Source organism: Panthera onca, chromosome D2 (assembly GCF_046562875.1).
Source record: "Panthera onca isolate mPanOnc1 chromosome D2, mPanOnc1 haplotype 2, whole genome shotgun sequence".
Taxonomy (NCBI): domain Eukaryota; kingdom Metazoa; phylum Chordata; class Mammalia; order Carnivora; family Felidae; genus Panthera; species Panthera onca.
The window spans coordinates 25,689,287-25,709,522 of record NC_138349.1 but is presented as its reverse complement, the minus strand read 5'-3'; the positions used below and the strand labels follow the sequence as shown (position 1 = coordinate 25,709,522).

The 20,236-nt window shown below is 46.1% G+C and overlaps 2 protein-coding genes across 3 annotated transcripts in view; one reads left to right on the top strand and one right to left on the bottom strand.

Moving 5' to 3' along the window:
- The window catches only part of SLK (STE20 like kinase), a 57,228-nt gene extending 46,270 nt beyond the window's left edge, over window positions 1-10,958 (top strand). For both annotated transcript variants that reach the window (XM_060641577.3, XM_060641576.3), the window contains 5 exons: window positions 509-633; window positions 1,401-1,589; window positions 2,123-2,248; window positions 3,167-3,280; window positions 7,305-10,958. In XM_060641577.3, the coding sequence (XP_060497560.1) occupies window positions 509-633; window positions 1,401-1,589; window positions 2,123-2,248; window positions 3,167-3,280; window positions 7,305-7,451 (701 nt within the window). In that variant the 3' untranslated portion in view covers window positions 7,452-10,958. The remainder of the gene's footprint in view (window positions 1-508; window positions 634-1,400; window positions 1,590-2,122; window positions 2,249-3,166; window positions 3,281-7,304) is intronic.
- A 1,707-nt stretch (window positions 10,959-12,665) lies between these two features.
- Window positions 12,666-20,236, bottom strand: part of COL17A1 (collagen type XVII alpha 1 chain) — a 51,589-nt gene continuing 44,018 nt past the window's right edge. Inside the window, exons 43-57 of the mRNA XM_060641578.3 lie at window positions 20,107-20,139; window positions 19,956-20,021; window positions 19,598-19,648; window positions 18,992-19,117; window positions 18,110-18,247; window positions 17,580-17,627; window positions 17,167-17,268; window positions 16,608-16,697; window positions 16,396-16,506; window positions 15,805-15,951; window positions 15,198-15,551; window positions 14,484-14,621; window positions 14,175-14,237; window positions 13,939-14,019; window positions 12,666-13,583 (exon numbers count right to left, since the gene is read on the bottom strand). Coding sequence (XP_060497561.1) covers window positions 13,531-13,583; window positions 13,939-14,019; window positions 14,175-14,237; window positions 14,484-14,621; window positions 15,198-15,551; window positions 15,805-15,951; window positions 16,396-16,506; window positions 16,608-16,697; window positions 17,167-17,268; window positions 17,580-17,627; window positions 18,110-18,247; window positions 18,992-19,117; window positions 19,598-19,648; window positions 19,956-20,021; window positions 20,107-20,139 — 1,601 coding nt within the window. The 3' untranslated portion in view covers window positions 12,666-13,530. The remainder of the gene's footprint in view (window positions 13,584-13,938; window positions 14,020-14,174; window positions 14,238-14,483; window positions 14,622-15,197; window positions 15,552-15,804; window positions 15,952-16,395; window positions 16,507-16,607; window positions 16,698-17,166; window positions 17,269-17,579; window positions 17,628-18,109; window positions 18,248-18,991; window positions 19,118-19,597; window positions 19,649-19,955; window positions 20,022-20,106; window positions 20,140-20,236) is intronic.

Here is a 20,236-nt window from a genome sequence, read left to right as displayed (position 1 = left end):
GGAAAAGGTTTATGTAAAATTTTAAGCATTTAAATTTTTAAAATTCTTTATAAAGTTAAATATTGTAAGACATAGAATGAATGCCTTCGTGACAGAAGTGAACATAAACATACAATCCTTAAAACATCTCTATTGTGCAGATGATGCTAAAGCCTTACCTGAATAGTTTTGTATACTCATTATGCCTTACAATTGTTGGTATACTTAATGGCATCATGACAGAATGGGATTTTAACAAAAAGCTTAGATTTTTTTATTTTTCATTAAGATGATTAAAAGGAATTTTGGTATTGTGGGTGGGGCATTTTCTGTTTATAGAGCATCAGAACAGAATGGTAAATAGTGATAGATATTATCTGTCCATTGGTAATATTTCATTTATAGTTCACAATGTCAGTGTGCGTATAAGTTACTGTATATAGAACACATTTATGTAAATATTAAAATGAACTCCAAAGTACATTAGTAAAAAGAACAAAGTGACATTTTGAAAATTGCTTTCTTCTAGCTCGAGAAGCTGCAATTTGGGAGCTTGAAGAACGACACTTACAAGAAAAACACCAGCTGCTCAAACAGCAACTTAAAGATCAGTATTTCATGCAAAGACATCAGCTACTTAAGCGCCATGAGAAGGTTAATGAAAGGAAAATTGGTTTACTTTTTGTTCATTTGAAGTTTGCAGAGTTATTCATTTTTGAAACTTCTATTTCGTAGAGAATGAATTTTAGATTTCCTTTCTATTTTTTTAATCCTAAAATTTCTTTGGTGAAGTTTGGAGTAATTAATTGTATCTTGATCATGATTGCAAACTTCTTTTCTATGAGTTTCATGGAAGGTGACTGATTTCAATGCTTAAGTCCTCTTCTACATTATAATCTTCATGCTGTCTCAAAGGTAGCTATTGTGGCCCCATTTATGGTTCAGATACCTTAAAAAATGTGGACTTTCTGACTTAGTAATGAGAATTTCAATATAAGACTCTTATATAAAGCTTACTAATAGCTTTATTTTTGTTATAAATTATATTTTGACTAAAAGTTTGCTGGTTGATAATACAACAAGGGAGGGAGTGATTTTGGGAAACAACACAAGAACATGTTTGAGCATACATGTGGGTACTGAGTATTAAATTATATTTAGGGGCACCTGCATGGTTCAGTCAGCTGAACGTCCAGCTATGGTTCAGGTCATAATTTCATGGTTTGTGGGTTCAAGCCTCACATTGGGCTCTGTGCTGATAGCTCAGAGCCTGGAGCCTGCTTTGGATTCTGTGTCTCCCTCTCTCTCTGCCTCTCCCTCGCATGCACTCTGTCTCTCTCTGTCTCTCTCAAATAAAAAAATAAATAATTAAAATTTTAAATTATATCTACATCACAAGATTGTGTTTGATACTTTCTTAGGAAACAGAACAAATGCAGCGTTATAATCAACGACTTATTGAGGAATTGAAAAACAGACAGACTCAAGAAAGAGCAAGACTGCCTAAGATTCAGCGCAGTGAAGCCAAGACTCGAATGGCCATGTTTAAGAAAAGCTTGAGAATTAACTCAACGGCTACACCAGATCAGGACCGTGACAAAATTAAGCAGGTAAATAAGCCAATTATTCTCTTCTTTTTTAAGTTTAAAAAACTGGAATGTCCTTTAGAAGTGTCACATAATTATGTCGTAAACATTTCGAGCCCCTTTGGGCTTGTTGGTATTTTCTTTGGCTCTGTGGACTGGGGCTGGTTATGTGGCATATACCACCTTAGTATTCCTAGGGTGGTGGCCACAGAGGGCCCCAGGCCCCACACCAGCTCTTGGGCCCTAAAACCAACCTTGGGAATTAGGTGACTTGCACAGCTTTTGAAGTTAAAATGTAGGGGCCTCACTGTGCTTCTGCAGTCTCAGGTACCCCACATAAATGAACTGTGGTCACTGATCAGGTAGGAGGAACAAGGTACCAGAAGTCCACCCCCCGTCCAAAGCCGTAATGTCGACTCCAGCTTGAGTCACAGTACGTTATTCATGCTTGCAGCTTTAGTTTATTGTACTTTAAGATTTAAGTTCCTTAATTATTCCTTTAGAAGATGCAGAAATTATATTGCTTGTTAACAGTATTTTCTTTTTCTTATTTATAGTTTGCTGCTCAAGAAGAAAAGAGGCAGAAAAATGAGAGAATGGCTCAGCATCAGAAACATGAAAATCAAATGCGGGATCTTCAGTTGCAGTGTGAAGCCAACGTCCGAGAGCTGCATCAGCTGCAGGTCAGATAGAGAAGCATGAGAACTGAGCTGGTGGGAGCAGGGCAGCACAAGTGGTGGTTTGGAGAAAACAGTAGCTAACTGGGATAAACTGTACTGTACTCATGGAAATGCTGGGATTGAGAGATTTGTTTTCTGTATAGACTCGAGTAAAGATCAGGTTAGTATCATAGGCACTTGTTGAGAGTTTATATAACCATGATTAATATAAACATGAAGCTAAATTGTAAACCTAAGAAGTTGAGTCTTTCAAAAGCAGTATTGAGTTATTTGTAGTCTCTTTTGCAAAGAGAAGATGACAAAGTTTTCAAAATGAGGTAGGTGGTTTTGTTGGCAGATTCTGCATTCAAAATTTCATTTAGGGGGAAATAGCTCATTTTCTTCTAGGTTTTTGAAAAAAGCGATGGACTAAATATATGAGAATTTTTCTCAAGACATTTAAAGGTTACCCTAGGGGGACTGTTTTGAGACCTTACCTGGAGTGTGCAGCCCACCCACTATATAGTCTAAAATGTTTAAGATTTCAGAATAGTGTGTACTTTATGGATACTCTTCATATTCTCTTAATTTACTAAAGTAGAATAGTCCTGATCCCACATTCTGGCACCAATGGTAAATGCATAAGAAGATGCCCTTTGAAGTGTCAGTTTTATGAGCAAACCTTCTTAGAAAGGAAAAGTAGGATCAAACTAATTCTATTTTAGTTCATTTCATATGGTAAGTAACAGATCTAACTTCTAAACTTGCAAAAATGAAGCTATGACTCATTTCATAGTTCTTGGCCCTGGGTTTTTAGAGGAGAATCTGAACCTCAGTAATAGTTTGATGTTTGATGAGTACTTTATTATTTTGAAAGGTAATTATATTTGTGAAAATTTGCTTAGTTGATTGGAAATTTTTTAACCCAAACTTTATTTTCAGAATGAAAAATGCCACCTATTGGTAGAGCATGAAACTCAGAAACTCAAGGAATTAGATGAGGAACACAGCCAAGAATTAAAGGAATGGAGAGAGAAATTGAGACCTAGGAAAAAGGTAATTTTAAAAGCTTTAGTTAAAATATGTTTATGTTCATCCATTCATCCACCCAGTTATTGGCTGTTTACATAATATATATCAGGTACAGTGTCAGGGACAGGAGATACAGAGATGAAGAGACAAAGCCCGTCCCTCAAATGTTCAGAATGTAGTGACACGCGATTACAGATGAATAGGATCATTGCTCTGAAGGAGGTAAGTATAGGAGATGGGACGGGAGCACAGTGTTCAGGCCAAAGAGGAAGAGTGCTTCAGTCTGGGAAGTTGGGGAGGCTTTACAGAGAAGATGCATTGTAAGCCAAGTGAGATTCAGGATGAGTAAGATCTTGCTAGGCATACAAACAGGTTGGGGTGTGATGGGCAGTCTAAGTACAACGATGAGAATGGGTGAAAATGGTGTGTACAGGAATCGTAAGTAGCTCCCTGTCATTGGGGCGCTGGGGGAGTGTGCCTTTGTGTCGGCATTAAGGAGGGAGAGAAAGAAGGAAGTGATGACAACTCAATCTGGACAAGTTGGCTGGAGCCAGATTACAAGGCCCTCGTATGACAGTAAATTGACAATCTAGTAAAATAGGGAAGGCTTCCCTCCTGCCATCTCGCTCTCAGCCATCTTCCTTTTTTGTACTTGCTTTTTGATTCCCTGCTGGCCTGGTCCAATTGGTCAACCATTTCAACTCATTTTTTTTTTTTTTTCTGTCACTATGTGATCCTCTCCCTTTGCTAACTCTCAAACCTTTATTTTCTCTTGGGCTTCCTGCCTGCTACACCTTTTGACCATTCCTTTCTTCCATTTATCCAGTTGATTAAATATATGTAAGTAGCACCTACTATGTGCTAAATGTTTCTAGAAAAAGTGAAATGACCAAGTCAGTTAATAGTATGGCTTTTTTTTTTAATATTTAAATTTTTTTGTAGAGAGAGCACAAGTAGAGGAGAGGGGCAGAGAAGGGGAGAGAGAGAGAGAGAGAGTGAGGGAGTGTCTCAAGCAGGCTCCACGCTGAGCTGACATGGGGCTCCATCCCATGACCCTGGGATCATGACCTGAGCCAAAATCAACAGTTGGACACACAACCAACTGAGCCACCTAGGTGCCCCAGATAATCAGTATGGCTTTTTAATTTAAACTTTATTTATTGTTAAATTTTTGAATAGGTAATACATTCATGTGGATTGAAATTCTAAAAGTAGGGAAGGACCTTTCTCCAGTTTCTTTAACTCTTTGCAGTCTAGCTTTCACCTCAGACTCCCCAGTTGAACTCATTGACTGTGGTCATAAGTGAGTTGCTAACAGCCAAATCCTACGGTGTTATTGAACTGTTGTTAAAAATCTTCTTTCTTAAAATTCTCTTCTCTTCTCTTCTGACTTTTGTGACTCTCTTCTTTCTCTGTGCTCTTTATCACTTTTTCTCTGTCTTCTAGTTATCTGAAACATAGACATCTCCCATCTTTACACCCTTGATGACCCTGTGCCTAGTCATGGCTTCATCTATTGTGTATTTAAGGACAATTCCTGGGGCACCTGGGTGGCTCAGTCAGTTAAGTGTCTGACTGGCTCAGGTCATGATCTTACTGGTTATGAGTTCAAGCCCTCATCAGGCTGTATGCTGACAGCTCAGAGCCTGGAGCCTGCTTTGGATTCTCTTGTCTCCCTCTCTCTCTGCCCTCCCCTACTCGCATTCTGTCTCTCTCTCTCAAAAATAAAATAAATGTTAAAAAAAAATAAGGATAATTCCAGAACTTGGAGGGGTTCTAAAGCCCTGCAGATCTGGGTTCAAGGCTTAGTGCTGTCATGATTAATTCTGTCACTTAACATTCCTAAGCCTAGTTTTACTCATTAGTAAAACAAAGATGACATTACATACCTAATTGGGGTTGTTAAGACAGTTGAAAGAAGTGATGTTCTTTCAAAGACAACACTTCCTAGTTCCTGAGCTGTAGTTAGGGTTCAGTGAATGTCTGCTGTTGCTATTATTTAATTTATTTTGAGAGAGAGTGTGTGCACATATGTGGGTTAGGGGCAGAGAGAGAATCTGAAGCACGCTCTGTGCTATCAGCTTGGAGCCTGATGCAGGGCTCAATCTCATGAACTGTGAGGTCAAGACCTGAGACAAAATCAGGAGTCAGACGCCTGACTGACTGAGCCACCCAAGTGTCCCTGCTATTGCTATTGTTTATTGTCTTATTATTGGTTCATGTCCTAAGCACCCATTTTCCACCTGGATGTTCCATTCCTTCTTATATCATTCAGGCCTCTGTTCCAATATCTCGTCGAAGGTTTCTCTTTCTGATGACCATATATAAAATAGCCCCCATGCTCCCCTCAGACATTCCCTGTCCCCTCATCTTTGTTTTCCTTCATAACATTCTTCACCAGCAGACAGACACATTTGTTTATTGTTTGTCTTCTCCCACAAGAATGTATGCTCCTTGAAAGCAGGGACATTATCTCTTTGTTCACTGATACATATCTGCTTCTAGCACAGTTCCTGGAAAATTGTAATGATTAATACATACCTGTTGAGTGTTTACTGAAGATTGTGAACTCAGAGAAGATCAAACTGAACTCAGCAGCCTTTCTCCTTCATCTCCACCTCATTTTTCCCACGTTCAGTCCCACCCACCAATAGTGTTCTTTCCGATACCCCGTCTTCTTAATTACATCTAGTCTAGCAATGTGAATTATCTTTCATTTCCATCACATCCCATTTCAATGAGATGACAAATAACTTTGACTCTCTCTTTATAATATTTCTCTTTCCCATTGCTATCATTCTGCTTGCTTAAAATTGGCCTTCTGATCTCGAGTTCCTTTTCGTTTCTTCCTACTTGCCCGCTATCACCAGAGTATATTCAAGAATGTCTCTGACACTGGCATTGTGGTATTGATAAATCTACAGTTCCATCAGAATAAAATAGAAATGCTTCATTTTGACTTTGAAGCTGTCATAGTGCCATACATTGGCCACAATTTTTTTTTCTTTTTTTAATGTTTATTTTTGAGAGAGAGAGACAGAGAGAGTGTGAGTGAGGGAGGGACAGAGAGAGAGGGAGACACAGAATTTGAAGCAGGCTCCAGGCTCTGAGCTGTCAGCACAGAGCCAGATGCGGGGCCCAAATCCATGAACTGTGAACTCATGACCTGAGCCGAAGTCAGACGCTCTACCAACTGAATCATCCAGGTGCCGCGGCCACAGTCAGACTTTCTAATTGCATCTTCCACAGGCCACTTTCTGCCTGTTCATATTCTGGTAATGAGTCTAATCACCATTACTCACACCAAGTCTGTGGTTTCCTGTTTGTGTGTGTTGTTTCAGTCCCCTCTGTCTGGCATGCCTTCCACATCCTGTCTATCAAATTTTTATCTTTCCTTCAAGGCTGAGCTCCTGTTTCACCTCTGAAAAACCTTCCTGTTTCTTTCCATTTTCTCCTAAACTTTGTGCCTCTACAGCAGCACTTATCCCTGAGTCATTTGTCCACAAAGTCATCGATACCTAGAGTATTTATCAAGTACTTACTACATTTGCTCTGTATTGTGTAAAGTTGAATCCGCTTTAGGGCTTACCTTCAAATAGCTTATTGTCTAGTGTGGAAGAAAAGACCTGCACACCAAAAATCAAAATAAAAAACAGAAAACGGAAAGTGCCATGTGGGAGAGACAGGTAATAGTTAATAATAGATGCCAGCTTTTGAGTGCCTAGTATGTTTCACATTTAATCCTCACATAGCAACCCATGGAGGTAGGTGATATAGTGATATAGTCCCTATTTTACAACAGAAGAATAAAATGCATCTGTAATAGGGAGAAGGTAAGTAATTGACCCAAGTTATATACATTCACATGGGTGAGCCAGAGGCTTGAGTCTAGGGCTGTTCATAGCCTATTCTAAATGTTGAGCACTCTGGTCTTCCTTAAGATAGCATACAGAGAGAGTGTTTTGAGCAAATAGTTTTATTCTTGGCTGTCAGAGTAAATTCTATTTGTAATACCAGCACATAATTTCTTTTTCCCTTCCTTTTTAAGACACTGGAAGAAGAGTTTGCCAGGAAACTGCAGGAACAGGAGGTGTTCTTTAAAATGACTGGGGAGTCTGAATGCCTTAACCCATCAGCACAGAGCCGGATTTCCAAGTTTTATCCTATCCCTAGCTTGCATTCCACAGGGTCGTAACAATAGGAAGCAGTCTGTGGTTCGGTTTGGCTTTTTAAATATATCATTCTGTTCTCTTCATCTTCTGCCACAATCTATATCAGAGAGCTTATGAAGACAATCACCTGCCTCACCTTCTAGGTGTTTTTTGTTTGTTTGTTTGTTTGTTTGTTTAGCAAAGATGAAGGGAAAGGAACCGTGACAGATGCTAGGCCATGTTGGCGAAGTGGCATCTTGCAGTAATTCCCTAAGGTGATTTTGTATATTAATCTTAAAAATTGTGTTCTTTAGACACTGTTAGGTGAAATACTTTAGAAATAAAATGTTTGAGGTGTTTTGTTTTGTTTTTTTAAAGCTGTTAGGTCACTGAGTATTAGTGAATATCTTTTTACCTGACCTAACTTCTCAGTGATGCCTAAATTCTGTAGTTGCAACTCTGCTGTAGAGAGTTGGAATAATTTTATTTTGGTGAATCTGCTCTCATGAAAAAGCTATGAGTTGCTCAAAATACCATATTGGTTGAGTAAATAAATCTATTTTATCTTTAAATAGCAACAAACTTTTTAAAAAGAAACATTATTTCAATAGTTTGTCTAAAATACTTTCAGTCATGAGCTAAAAATTAAGGGTGCTAGTTTTATTAAAATAGTGCCTAAAACACTAAATTTCATTGGAGTCTAAAGTAGGATTTTCTCTTGATTCAACAGGGATAAACATCCTTAGCATTAAACATTATCGTATTTTAAGTCTTGCCCCTGTTACCATTTGATGAAATTTCCATCCTAAAATCTATGTTTTGCAAGGTTGGAAAGATGTAAAAAAAGTAGCTTTTAGATACTGAAATTCGGCACGTAACACTCACCAAATTGAAAGCATGGACTTAGCGTTCCAGCTCATTTCCTAAAAGAGTCTGTGAGCTGGGCAAGGGACCTCTTCCATCCTAGCACACTTTGTCCGTTGAAGACTCTGCAGGCTCTGCGTTAAATGTACTTTCTGAAATTAATCTTAAAAGAGGCATTTGTTCAGAATACTTTTTCAGAAAGCATTTAAATAAAATACTTAGGCAACGTCAGAAATGACTGTGTTGTTGAGAGAAAGTCATTTGTATTTTGGTTTTATTTAGTTCCATGTTTAAATTATTTGATTTGAATGGGAAAAGCCTGACACCTTTACCATCTGGTTGCTGATATGTGTAATTATTAATGAAATGTTCACTCTTGGTCCCTCTTGTGGCTTAGAATTCCAAGCCCGCGTCAGGTCAAGCAATATTATGAAATGTACTTGGGTCGGTGAGACGGCACATTTGTAAATCATGCTTGCTGCTTGCCACTTCCAGCCTGTTCTCTCCGAAGAGTACCAGGTACCAAGTTGTGGAAGTTTCATTTTTTAGTTACGTTACATTTGAGGCTGGTGAAAAATTCAAGTGTAATTTTGTGGGAACACTGATTCATGTTAAGAAAATGTAAATATGTGTAGTAGCACTTTCTTGCAGTTAATTTGAAAACTTTGAATGCTGAACCTTATTTTGTCAGTGGTTTAGATGATTTAAAAATGCATGTGTGATTTTAATTTTGTAATTGTTTTGACAAGCATAATTTCTTGGACAACTCTGTAGGTAGCCTTAACTTCTGGCCAAGTTTGTTTTTTATATAAGTATATATACATATATATATATACACATATATATATATTATGTATGGTTGTAAATTCATACACTTATCACATTGAATGTGTTGCTGTATACAAAACTCTTTTAATGCTTTATTCTCAAATGCTGGGTTGAAAAATGTTTTGAAAGCCTTTTAAAGTATATATCTTTATAAAGTAATATTCAGGATGATGATGGAAATTGTTTATATTATTATGATAAAAATGACATTATAATGTTACCCAATGTATTTAATGATTTATTTGCAGAGGGAGAGAGGAGGAAGGTTCTTACTACTCTCTCCTTTGAAATTTTCAGTTTATTGGCTTTATAAAAAGAATTCAGGTAGTGGACATTTTTTCAGTATCTTTTAAAGGATATCCTGTGTGCTAAATAGCTTGTGGCACATAATCAATTTAGTCTGAATATTTGATTCTTTTTATTCTTTCAACTTGTCGTGAGAGTATTGAATAAAGAAAAGAGGCTCAGAGTAGAATGGTTGACACTCTGGTAAATTTATTAGCAAATCTTGTAAAACCCTTAAAACTGCCCTTTGGATTCAGTGTCCTTGCTGGAGTTCTCTTTCATATATAACCATACTCATGTGGGTGCAGGACTGCAAAATGATACATACGTAGAGATGAACAATTCATTTTAACGCTTAAGTTACATAAATCTTTGCAAAAAGCATTTTGTTACAGAATATGCTGTTTTTACCCGTCCCCGCTCACTTCTTGTTAAGCCCTATATTCAAATAGATAATAGTGGTCATTTGTTCTTGCATGAAGTGTAGGTGGAGAACTGGGGATGGGCACAGACTTCTTTGAAGTCAAAGGGTACAGTCAGATCCATTCCGTTTTTGGTGGTGGTGTTGCTCTGGCAGGATGTGCTATGAAACACATCAAAGAGTCTGTGTGTGCCCCGACGCCAGCCTCCCTCTTCTCCCTGCGTGCTCTGAACGCACCGCACGCCACACTTCTGCAGGCCTGGCTCCAGAGCCAGTTGCACCAGGTTGCCTTTCCTAGTCCTGTCCGTCTGTAGTTGAGTGTGAACTGCTGAGTTAGCTGCTATTCTTTATGGAGTCACAATTAAGCTTTTCTTACCCTTTCCAGTGGGCAGTCTGTGGGGAGCGGGGGGTAAAGAGGAAATTGAGAGTGCTTATACTTTGTTGAAAATATTAGAACTTTCCTGTGACAGGACATGGCAAATTGTAATTAAATATAAACCGAACCAGAGCTACCTCTAAGTAGTGTTTCCTCAAGCACAAAGCTCTCAGGCATATGAGACCCGCTGTAACGGAGGGTCTCTGATTTCTTGAGCATCAGCGAGTTCAGAAGTGACTGTCTTTTGTACTCTGTTAGTTCCCTGGTGACTACACGCTTTCTCCCATTCCACACTGTGCTTAAATGACAAAGACTCTTCTGAGAAGCCAAATTCTGTCCGAGATTAGCTATAGATATTGATTACAGGAGGGCTTAGAACTGGCGTGGAAGAGGAGTTACTTTAGCTCCAGTTCTGAGAATCTTCTGATGAAATACATCACTTCTTTTCAAGGAGACGATCTTTTATAGGAAATGGGATATTTTAAATGCTTTTCTTGAAGGCTCAACAGTTAATGTCTCTATTGTTGCTAGTCTGTGGCTGACATGGTTTTGACATGGCTTTAAAATTTCTGCTAAGCTTGAGTAGAATGTTACACCAGTTTTAAATGTTGGCTGCAGCTTTTGGTGATCCTTTGCTGATTTTTTACAGTGTAATAACCTCATAAGCTGTTTTCAAAATGAATTTTGTTTCTGATTATGCCTCTTGTCTATTTGGGAGCAACATGTCTTTTCAATCATGGGATTGACAACTGAAAAATAAAGTTATTTCTTAATCTACTCTGGCAAGTGGTCTTTTATTAAGAATCTTTGATACTGGCTTGTCCTGCATGAAAACATTTGGCAGCATTTTTTGGTCCTAGTTACATCTTAAACCCTCACAGTCCTCCAAGCAGCTGGACCCTTCCAGACTTGCTAGTGTTCCCACCCGACTCATCACCACACACAAGAATGTAGTTTTAACTGCTAACTTGGAAAGGGAGGTTTTTAGCTTGGCTGGAGGGAGGCATAGCATGTCATTTTCTAATCCAGGAGCATCACACATTTTTGAGCTCATTCTTTTTTGTTGTTGTTTTTTTTTTTTTTTTTTAAGTGAAAACAGGCTCAGATCCATTGCCATCCAGCCGAAGATTTATGTCGTTATCTGTCCTTCCCTTTCTGGTTCTGTCCAGAGAAAGTAGCAGGTTTGGACCTTTATCCTGTTTCGCTTGAGCATAGGACTCTATGAAGATTCTGGATAGCTTGGAAAGGTAAATCGAGTAAGGAAACACTCTAATCAAATCTGATTAATAAAGGTAAGAACGATCAAAGGGGGTGTAACACTTGAGCCTGTTGATTCAGCCTTTAAGCCTTAAGCTATTGAAAAGGTGTGATGTGGTCATTCATTAAACAGTTGTCGTTACGTAGCAAAAAGTTTGAAATTCCGAGGGCCTTATGAACTCATTTTTTGGAATTCCTATGATGATTCCTAGCAGGTAGCTGTCAGATTGTGATAAAGGAGGCTGGCAGACCACGTAGAATGTGGCCTCACTGTGTGTTGCCGCTGGTTGTTCAATACAGAACTAAAGGGTCCGTCTTCCCAGGACAGTATGTGAGGTACTCAGAAGAGACCACATAGAAAGTAAACTATCCAGACTTTTTTAGAAGGTGGAGGTAGAGAAGTAGATTTATTTTAATCCCATTTTTAATCTAGCAATTGAGAGTCATGGCTTGTAACATTTCACAAGTTGGCCAAGTGTAGCCTCTTCTGAAGTTGAGTGATTTTACTGTGCATTTCTGTGGGACATTTGATATTTGTGCAGTTTTCCTGTTAGTTTCGGGCTTCTACAATCATAACTCCTTTGTGCTGGGATGAATTATTGCATTAATTGCAGATAATCTTGTCGCTCATCTGTTGCATAGGTGTTCATTTCAAATAATTTATGTTCAGGGAAAACCTTTAGATGCTTTGTAACCTGTCCACATTAATAGTTGTAGATCGAGGTCTGCCTATAAAAATCTTCATGATTAAACAGAATGCCAGAGGCTGTGTTCCAAGTACACCTAGTTTTGTTTTCTTGTGTTTATAGTAGTGTTATTAGCATAGGGCTCACACAGACTTTTTTTTTTTTACCTTTCTCTCCCCTTTTCTCTTTTCATCTCTCTCCCCTACTTTTTCATTCTATTTCCTTGCATCTCTTTCTCCCTTCTCCCTCTCTTCACATCTGCTTTTCTCTTCCTCTTATCTCTCTTCCCTCTCTCTCTTGCTTTGTCTCTTTCCTCTTTCCCTTTTTCATTTTTATTCCCTCTCTTTCTTTCCTGTTCTTTCTTGTCTCTATTTCCCTCTTTTTCTCCCCACCTGGCCCCCAGTTTTTCTCTCCCCGTTTCCCTTCCCTGCTTTGTCTCTCTCTCTCTCCCCAACCCCGTATCACCACCTTCCCTCTTCCCTTCTCTTTTTCATTCTGTCACTTTCTCTCACTTTGATTAGATGGATCACAGTAAACATAATATTTAGAAAAACTCTTTAATTGGAAATTTTGTATCTGAAATGACTTTTCATCTAACAGACCACATACATATTTTAGGTACTGAAAAGTGCTTAAAAACCAACCATGCCCAGTGCCCCATGCCATTTCCCATGTGCAGAACAGAGTGACATCTTTCCTAGCATCGAGTTTCCTATTTTCCCTCCTTCCCCGTTGCCCTTCTCCTCCCCCTTACTGTGATCAAGTTCAGTAGAACCCATCTCTAAAGGCCAGCATGGTGCCGCGGAAACCACAGCTACAATCAGTCAGACGATCTAAGCAAGTAGGAACGAGGTCTGTGGCCAGAAAGGACTATTAGAAACCCCGTCACCATCTTCAGCGGAAGTGAGTTTCTTAATTTTTTCAGTTACAAGAGTTGCTTCTTAGCCAAGTCTTTTCTATGACTAGAGAATGCGAAATGAACGGAGGAAGGAGCAGACGGTGCAGCCTTGCAGCGACAGAACCAGAACACTCCCCATTCCCGTCCTCCCTTTTCTGGTCATTCTCAGGCAAAGCTCAAGGACTCCTGAGCCCGCAGGTATGCACCTGGCTTTCCTGGGTTGCAGCTAGATCTAAGAGCTAAGGAAACCAAGGAGCTCAGGTTGAGCCAGTAGCCAGTCTCGCTCGCCAGCGGAGCAGGTTCAGGTTGGGGGCCTTTGGATACTATATCTATATAGAGAGATGTAGATCTATATAGAGACTGTTCCAGACTAAAACAGGGGTTCTATTTGGCTGTGCTGGCTCGGTAGGAAGTGAGCCTCCAGCTTCTGCCCTCTGGAGAGAGTTTGACAGGAGCATCATAAGCCATCGCATGAACTGGTGCCAGGGGCTGTTTTGCCAAGGGGAGCTCACGGCTTGATGGCGATGCTTCTCTTTCTCCGCCTGCCATAGACTTGGTCACCTAGAAGTTAGAGGAGGAAGTTAAACCTCCGGTGGCCTGTGGGCCTTTAGGTCAGCCAATTATAGCGACTGTTACAACTGCAGAATGGGCTTGTGAAATAAACTCGCTTGTAAGACTCAGTTTCTTGACATGGTTTACCCTATTTCATCAGAGCGGTCCTCTTGTTCTCCACACACGGGCAGTCTTTCTCCCTAGCGGCTCATTGCACTGCCATGCCAACGGTGGTTGGGGCAGCATCTGCCTTCAGTAATTGGCATTCGCCTTCAGTTTTCAGGGTTGCCCCGGAACAAATCCCCTACTTCTCTGAGCATCAGCCAGCCTCCCAGCCCTGCCTGAACTGGCAGCCACGGCTTACCTGGGTCTCCTTTCTCTCCCTTGTGCCCTTGAGGGCCGGGTGGCCCAGGCCGACCTGGTGGTCCTGCAGGGCCCCTCTCACCTGGGAGGACAGAGTGGGGTGTGCTCAGTCAAGTGGGAGCGCAGGACCCGGAGGAGCCACACGGGTCCCTGGATAGCATTGTCAAGGGGTGGCTTCCCAGCCAGAGTGGGTAGTCACAACGGGATCCCGGTAGCTGTCTCCCTGCCACCACTTACCTTTGGGTCCTGGGGTGCCCACCTCTCCTTTCTGCCCTGGGGGACCTGGAATGGTTCCATAAGCTGCAGGGAGACAAGAGTGGTCTCAGACAAGAGGTCACCCTGGAGTTTGGGAGGTAAAGGGCTTTGTTCAGAGAAGCACAGAAGGGAGAGGTACAGCTGGGACCCACAGGAAGAAAACAGAGTTCAGAATTTATCAGACTGTCAGCCTTTCAAGCGTTAATAACTGAAGTTTTTCAGGAGACTTTCTCCCACTTGAGACCAGGCTGCAAGGTAAGTGTTGGGAAAGCGATCACGGGCTGCCCTTACTTCGGAAAAAGTCCATGAGGTCCTCGGTCACATTGCTGTAGGCAGAGAAGACCTTGCTGATGCCGGGGGGACCCTGCGGCCCTGGCCGGCCTGGTGGGCCCTGGATGGTGTAGGCCATCCCCTGCAGCAGACCCTGACCTGTGAAGCACCAGATTGTGGGCACAGGAAGCAGGGTCTCTCGGCCCCTCTTTGCAGGACAAGAGCCCTCGGGTTGCCGAACTCCCGTGCCGTTAACCTAGATGAGGCAGCAGCAAGGGAGAAACCCTGCTGGCTTCCTGTGTCCCTCCCTGCGGACTGGCCCAGGCCTCTGCTGCTGTGGCCTTTCCTCAGAGGCTTTCTGGCGGCAGAGCTGTGCTGGTAGCTACCGGGAGAAAGGACTTCTTAACCAACCTCCCCTCCCCCCCCACCAGTAACCATCATCATCAAAACTTCTCACAAGACCAGGTAGCAGGAGTAGCAAAAGTCCAAAGACCAACACGCCCTGTTCCCGGCCGCACTGATCCCGTTCTGACTGGGGCTTCTGAACTAAGCTGGCTGAGAGAACTCGCCCTGGACCACCTGCCTTCCGTCCCCCCACCGCCATCTGATGCCCAAAGTGCCGTCCCCGTAGCCTGGGTGCTCCGTAAATGAGAGGGGGAGTTTCTGGAGCTTGAAATTCAAGCTGCACAAGGGCTCCCACCCAACCTCCCGGCTGCGCTAAGGGTCATGACTTACGCTGCAAGCTCTCAGACACCCGAACAGCCAGCTCGTTGTAGTCCAGACTTCCGGCAAAGCCAGCCCCGAATGGTCCACCTTCGCCACCATACATGCCACCTTCTGCCCCGTAGCCTCGGCCCAGGCCCATGTCCATACCAAAGGCCCCCCCTTCACCCAGGGAGCCTCCGCTGGCTCCTCCTACGCCCATGGAAGAGCTGTAGGAGGTGCCCCGACTGACTGACGAGCTGTGAGAGGAGGAGCCGCTGCTCCGACTGTAGGAGCCGTCCATGGACACCAGGCGGCTGTCTCCCGGTGGCCCTTGTGGCCCTGGAGGGCCCGGTGGGCCCACGATGAAGCTGCGTACATCCGGGCCTGTGGGGAGGAGGCCATGTTAGGTGGAGCTCAGGTTTGGGGGTGAGAGAAAGGGAGTCTTGAGGCCTCTCCCAGGGTCTCACGGCCCCAAAACAGAACGCAAATGTCAAGGCACTTGCACGGGAGCAGGCGTGCCGGCTGGGAAGAAGCTGGGCTCTCTTCGCTGGAGCTCACACATTTGGCCTCCCGGTGCCTTCCAAGCACCAGCTGCCCTCTCACAGGGAGGAGCAAGGTCTGGAAAAGGGGCACCTACTGGTGAGGTAGCTGATCAGTTCGCTCCGGAAGCTGTCGCTGTTTTCGGCAGCATAAGTTGCCAGGGCTCCGGAGACACCTGGGGGCCCTCGAGGGCCTGGGGGACCAGGAGGGCCTGGAGGGCCAGGGATGGATGACAGGCCGGCAGCTGGAGGGGAAGCCAGAGAGAGGTCAGGGATTGCCCTGCTGGCGCACTGAATTCCCAGCCTGCGCTCAGGGGTGCGGTTCCTGGGAAGGAGGGGGGTAGGGGAGGAGGGGATACTGGGAGCCCAGCTCCTGCCATCACTCCAGAGCCACTGCTCTGCCTGCCCTCACTCTCGGTCCAAATCCTGTCCCTTCCCCTGTGCCCTCCTGCCACACGATCATGCACTGCTTGTGAACTTCTCTAAGGGTTGCACTTGGGATCACCGTCTCTCCCACCAGTCCCCCTGTCACGGCTGAAAGCACCTCAAAAGCAAGCGTGTTCCTCTCCAGGCTCAGCCCGGTGTGTGCATCAGGAGGACTGCATTTAACTCTCCATGGCTGCCCTTGCTAAACCATGGGGGCCCCGGAGGCCAGGCTCTGGTCCCCTGCTCTCCTCCCTGAGCCTTACTGTGCAGGTAAGAGGAGAGGTCCTCCACGCTGATGCTGGACCACGCATTGCCTGGGATCCCTGGAGGCCCAGGGGGACCTGGGGGCCCAACGATGCCTCTGTATTCAGACCCTGAGACAGCAAAGGAGCACGGAGTCAGTGGAGGGGCCTGGGCCAAGGCCTGTGCCTTCTACCCCAGGCCACGTGGACCAGTGGCCCCTGTCCAGCCTTACCTTGGAGCAAGGAGAGGAGTTCCTCATAGGATGTTCCTGGCAAGCCGGGAGGCCCCGGGGGGCCAGGAAGCCCAATGCTGATTCCAGAGCCTGAGGAACAAAAGCCCAAGCTGTGATGGATTCTGATCAGACAGGGCAAAGCAGAGGGAAATGCCTTGTCAGAGAGGAAGCCAGGCACAGGAGTGATTTGGACAGAAGTGGGATCCCAGCAGGGGAAGAGGGGCAGCAGGAAGAAACAGGCCGAAAGAGGAACTCAGACTACGGTTGCCATCGACACTGAGGAGCTAGGGCTGTAGGTCCTGGGACAAGTGCAGGTCAGCGTGCAGGGGTGTGTCGGAGGTTTGCATGGGCACAAGTGGGGTGTGTGCAAACTGCCTGTGGCACGGCATCCCAGACACTCCTGGCTTCCCGGGCCAGGCTCGGGGCCTGCTCTTTCCCACAGACCAGGCCCTCTGGACTTGGTCTCTGGACTCTGGACACAGCTCAGCGCCCACCTCCTCCCTGGACCACCCCACTGACCGCCTGCCACAGCGGACAAGCTGGAAGGGTGGGCACTCACTGGACATGTAGCTGAGGATACGAGTGCTCAGCTCGGTGTAGTCCAGAGACTGCAGGGACCAATCCGTCAGGTACTGCCGCAGGGACTGTCTCACGTCCTCCCCTGGAAGGACAGGCTGCGCTGGCGTGGGCCCCACCCCGGGCTCCTGCACACCCACAGGCTGGCCCCGAGCTGTGGGTTCTCAGTCCCCCGGGAAGCGGCAAGCCTGCAGGTCCCCAACAAGGCACCCGCGTGGTTACCCGGCACTGGGGACCCTGAGACTTCCGCCCCCTCCCCAGTCAGTGCCGACCCACGGAGGCTCAGAGGCTGGGAGCGAGGAGGAGCAGCACCCCGCCCGCAGCTCTCTCGGAGCTCAGGTGGGGGCGAGCTGGGCCTGCAGAGCTCCCGCCCTCCTGCCCGGGGCGGCCACTCACGCTGCAGGGCCGCCAGGATGTCCGCAGAGGAGATGGAGGCCCCCGAGGCTGTGGGGAAGGAAACCTCAGGTTACCTGCTTCCTAGCAAAACCGAAGCAACACCCTCGTTGCTCCAGAACCCCGAAGACCCGGCCAGCTAGCTGTTCCATTTGGGGAAAATGAACGAACGGCAGCATTAGGAGGCTGTTGTGAATGCACGCGAAAGTCAACAGTGGGGCTGTGTTTGTGTTCGGTAAGAAATGCCGTTTGTTTTCCAGAGTAGGCTTTAGCCTCACTCCTCCCAGATCCTGCCAGTCTCGATCCCTCTTCACATACTCAGGACACTTCTGTCAACCGCAAGAAGTCTTGCTACACGTGGCTGTGCAGGTGGCCTCTGTTCTCGAAGCCGGATCCCAGTGGCCGAGAGCCCCGAGTTCCGAACTGAGCTTCACATCCCGAAGGGCGAAGCAAACAGCAAAGTAAGCAAGGAGGCTCTGGAGCAAAGTGACCACGGGAGGAGGGGGTCCTTGTGGGGGTGGGGACGGGCTTACTCTGTAAGTAGCTCCCGACACGGCTTGCCAGCTCCGAGTAGTCGAAAGTCTCCCCGGCAATGGTGGTGACAGGTCCTGGGGGACCAGGTGGGCCTGGGGGACCCTGAACTCCAGACAGGTAAGACCTAATGCTGTCGCCTGCCAACAAAGAAAGCAAAGTCGTGCCTGTCCCCAAGAGGGCATGACTTCCCCCCCCAGAGATGGCCGGAAGCACCTCACCCCATCCATGGCCCAAGGTGGGGCTAGCAGGGAGCCTAGACTCTTAGTTACAGAGAAAAGTTGAGGCCAAGGCCTGTGCTGGATCAGATGCTACTTGAAGACTGAGGACCCACGAGGCTCCAGTCGGCCGCCATTTGACAAAGTCTGTACGCACATTCTTAGAAATCACACCCAGACGTGCAGCGGGAGTATGGGATGGGGGGTGCACACTTGTGTGAAAGTGTGTGTGGCTGTGTTCCTATGGATAAGTGTGTGGGTGAGGACGCACCTGTGTGGGCTGCCATGAGAAGGTGGGTGTTGAGGGAGTCCATGGACATGTGGTCCTGGCTCCCGGGGTGGGTTTCTGACCTAGGCCTGGCCCACAGGCTGCTGTATCCCGCCGTGCGTGCACACATACGCGCACGCACACAGGCAAGCACACACGCGTGTGCACACACAAGCACACCTCTTTGGTAGCCTCCTGGCTCCCACCCACTCCCAGAGCCTCCCCCGCCTTGCCACACTGGTACGGGCAATGGGATCTGTCATGTCTATTCACCTGGGGGGGGAGGAGACCGGAGGCTTCCCGAAATAGCCAGGCTCCACAGAGCACCGGAGATGCCCGGCCGAGCAGACACGTCGGCACACGCACCCACACAAACTCACTCAGATCCCGGGACTCACTCTGCATGTACTCAGCGATGTACTGCTGGACCTCCCGGCCCGAGCTGCTGATAGAGCCTGGAGGCCCCGGCGGGCCTGGCGGGCCTGGCGGACCCGGCACGAACATGGTGCCCGACGACGATCCCCCTGTAGGAGAGAAAGCCTTCCGAGTCTGCCAGGAAAAGCCCACCTTAGGATCAAAGAAGGGCCCAGACACAGCTTCCACAGCACGAGGAGGGAGAAATAGATGGTGGCAAAGAGAAGGAAAGGAGGAGGGGAGTGCCTATAAGCAGCCACTGTCTGGAAAGGGCACAGAGTTGGGATTTCGCTGGACCGGACCCTCCCTTCAGCACCCCACTTCAGCAACTCAGCCCCAGAGGCCTCCTCAACTCCAAACGCCCCTAGCTCCCAGGTCGGTCCTGTTCATCATTCGGCATCGCCAGCCACCTTCACTGTACTGTCCTTCCCTCCCATCTCCACCAACTTGTAACCTCCTTAAAGGCAGTGCAGAGGCCCTAGCACATTGAGACGCGACCTGATCAACACCGAATCATGGGTGTGGGAGGTGGACAGGTGAATGAATCAGCGTCCTTGCTTGAGGAAGGGGAGAAGACCTTTGGTTCTTACCTTGAGAGAGACCACCAGGAATGCCAGGAGCCCCTGGGATACCAGGATCGCCTAGAATCCAACACAAGAAGACCTGTTTGTATCACCTGCTCTAGGAAGCCTTCCCTGGTTGGGCCCAACCAAGTTTATCGGTATGTGACTCAACAACTGTCCCAGGTCTCTCAGTCTTATTTCTGCAACGCTACCACAAGCCCCCTTCAGGCAGAGACTGGACTCACGTCCTCATCCCTCTCTCCCTCCAGCCTCTCCTTCCTCCCAAGCCTTTAACACCAGTGAGTACTCGCTGCCTTCTATTCAGACTCTGCGGGCCATCCTTGCTCTCACGCCCCCTGCCTTCTTGGCTGCTCCCCTCACTGACCTTTGTCACCCTTGGGTCCCCGAGGGCCAGGCGGTCCCTGCAGGTTGAGTCCAAGAGAGCTGGAGCCTGGGAACCAACCACACAGTACAGTCACCCAGGGCTGAGGGGCTCTGGACAGAGCCAGCGGTGGGGGTGGGGGCTCAGCACTTACCTGAGGCTGAGAACCCTGGGAGGCCTTGCTCGCCTGAGGGACACACCCAAGGGGGGACAGTCAGTGGCGCGCTCCTCCCTAGGCCCAGCCCAACGCCACCTCCCTCCCGAGCCTCCCCAGCCCTTACACA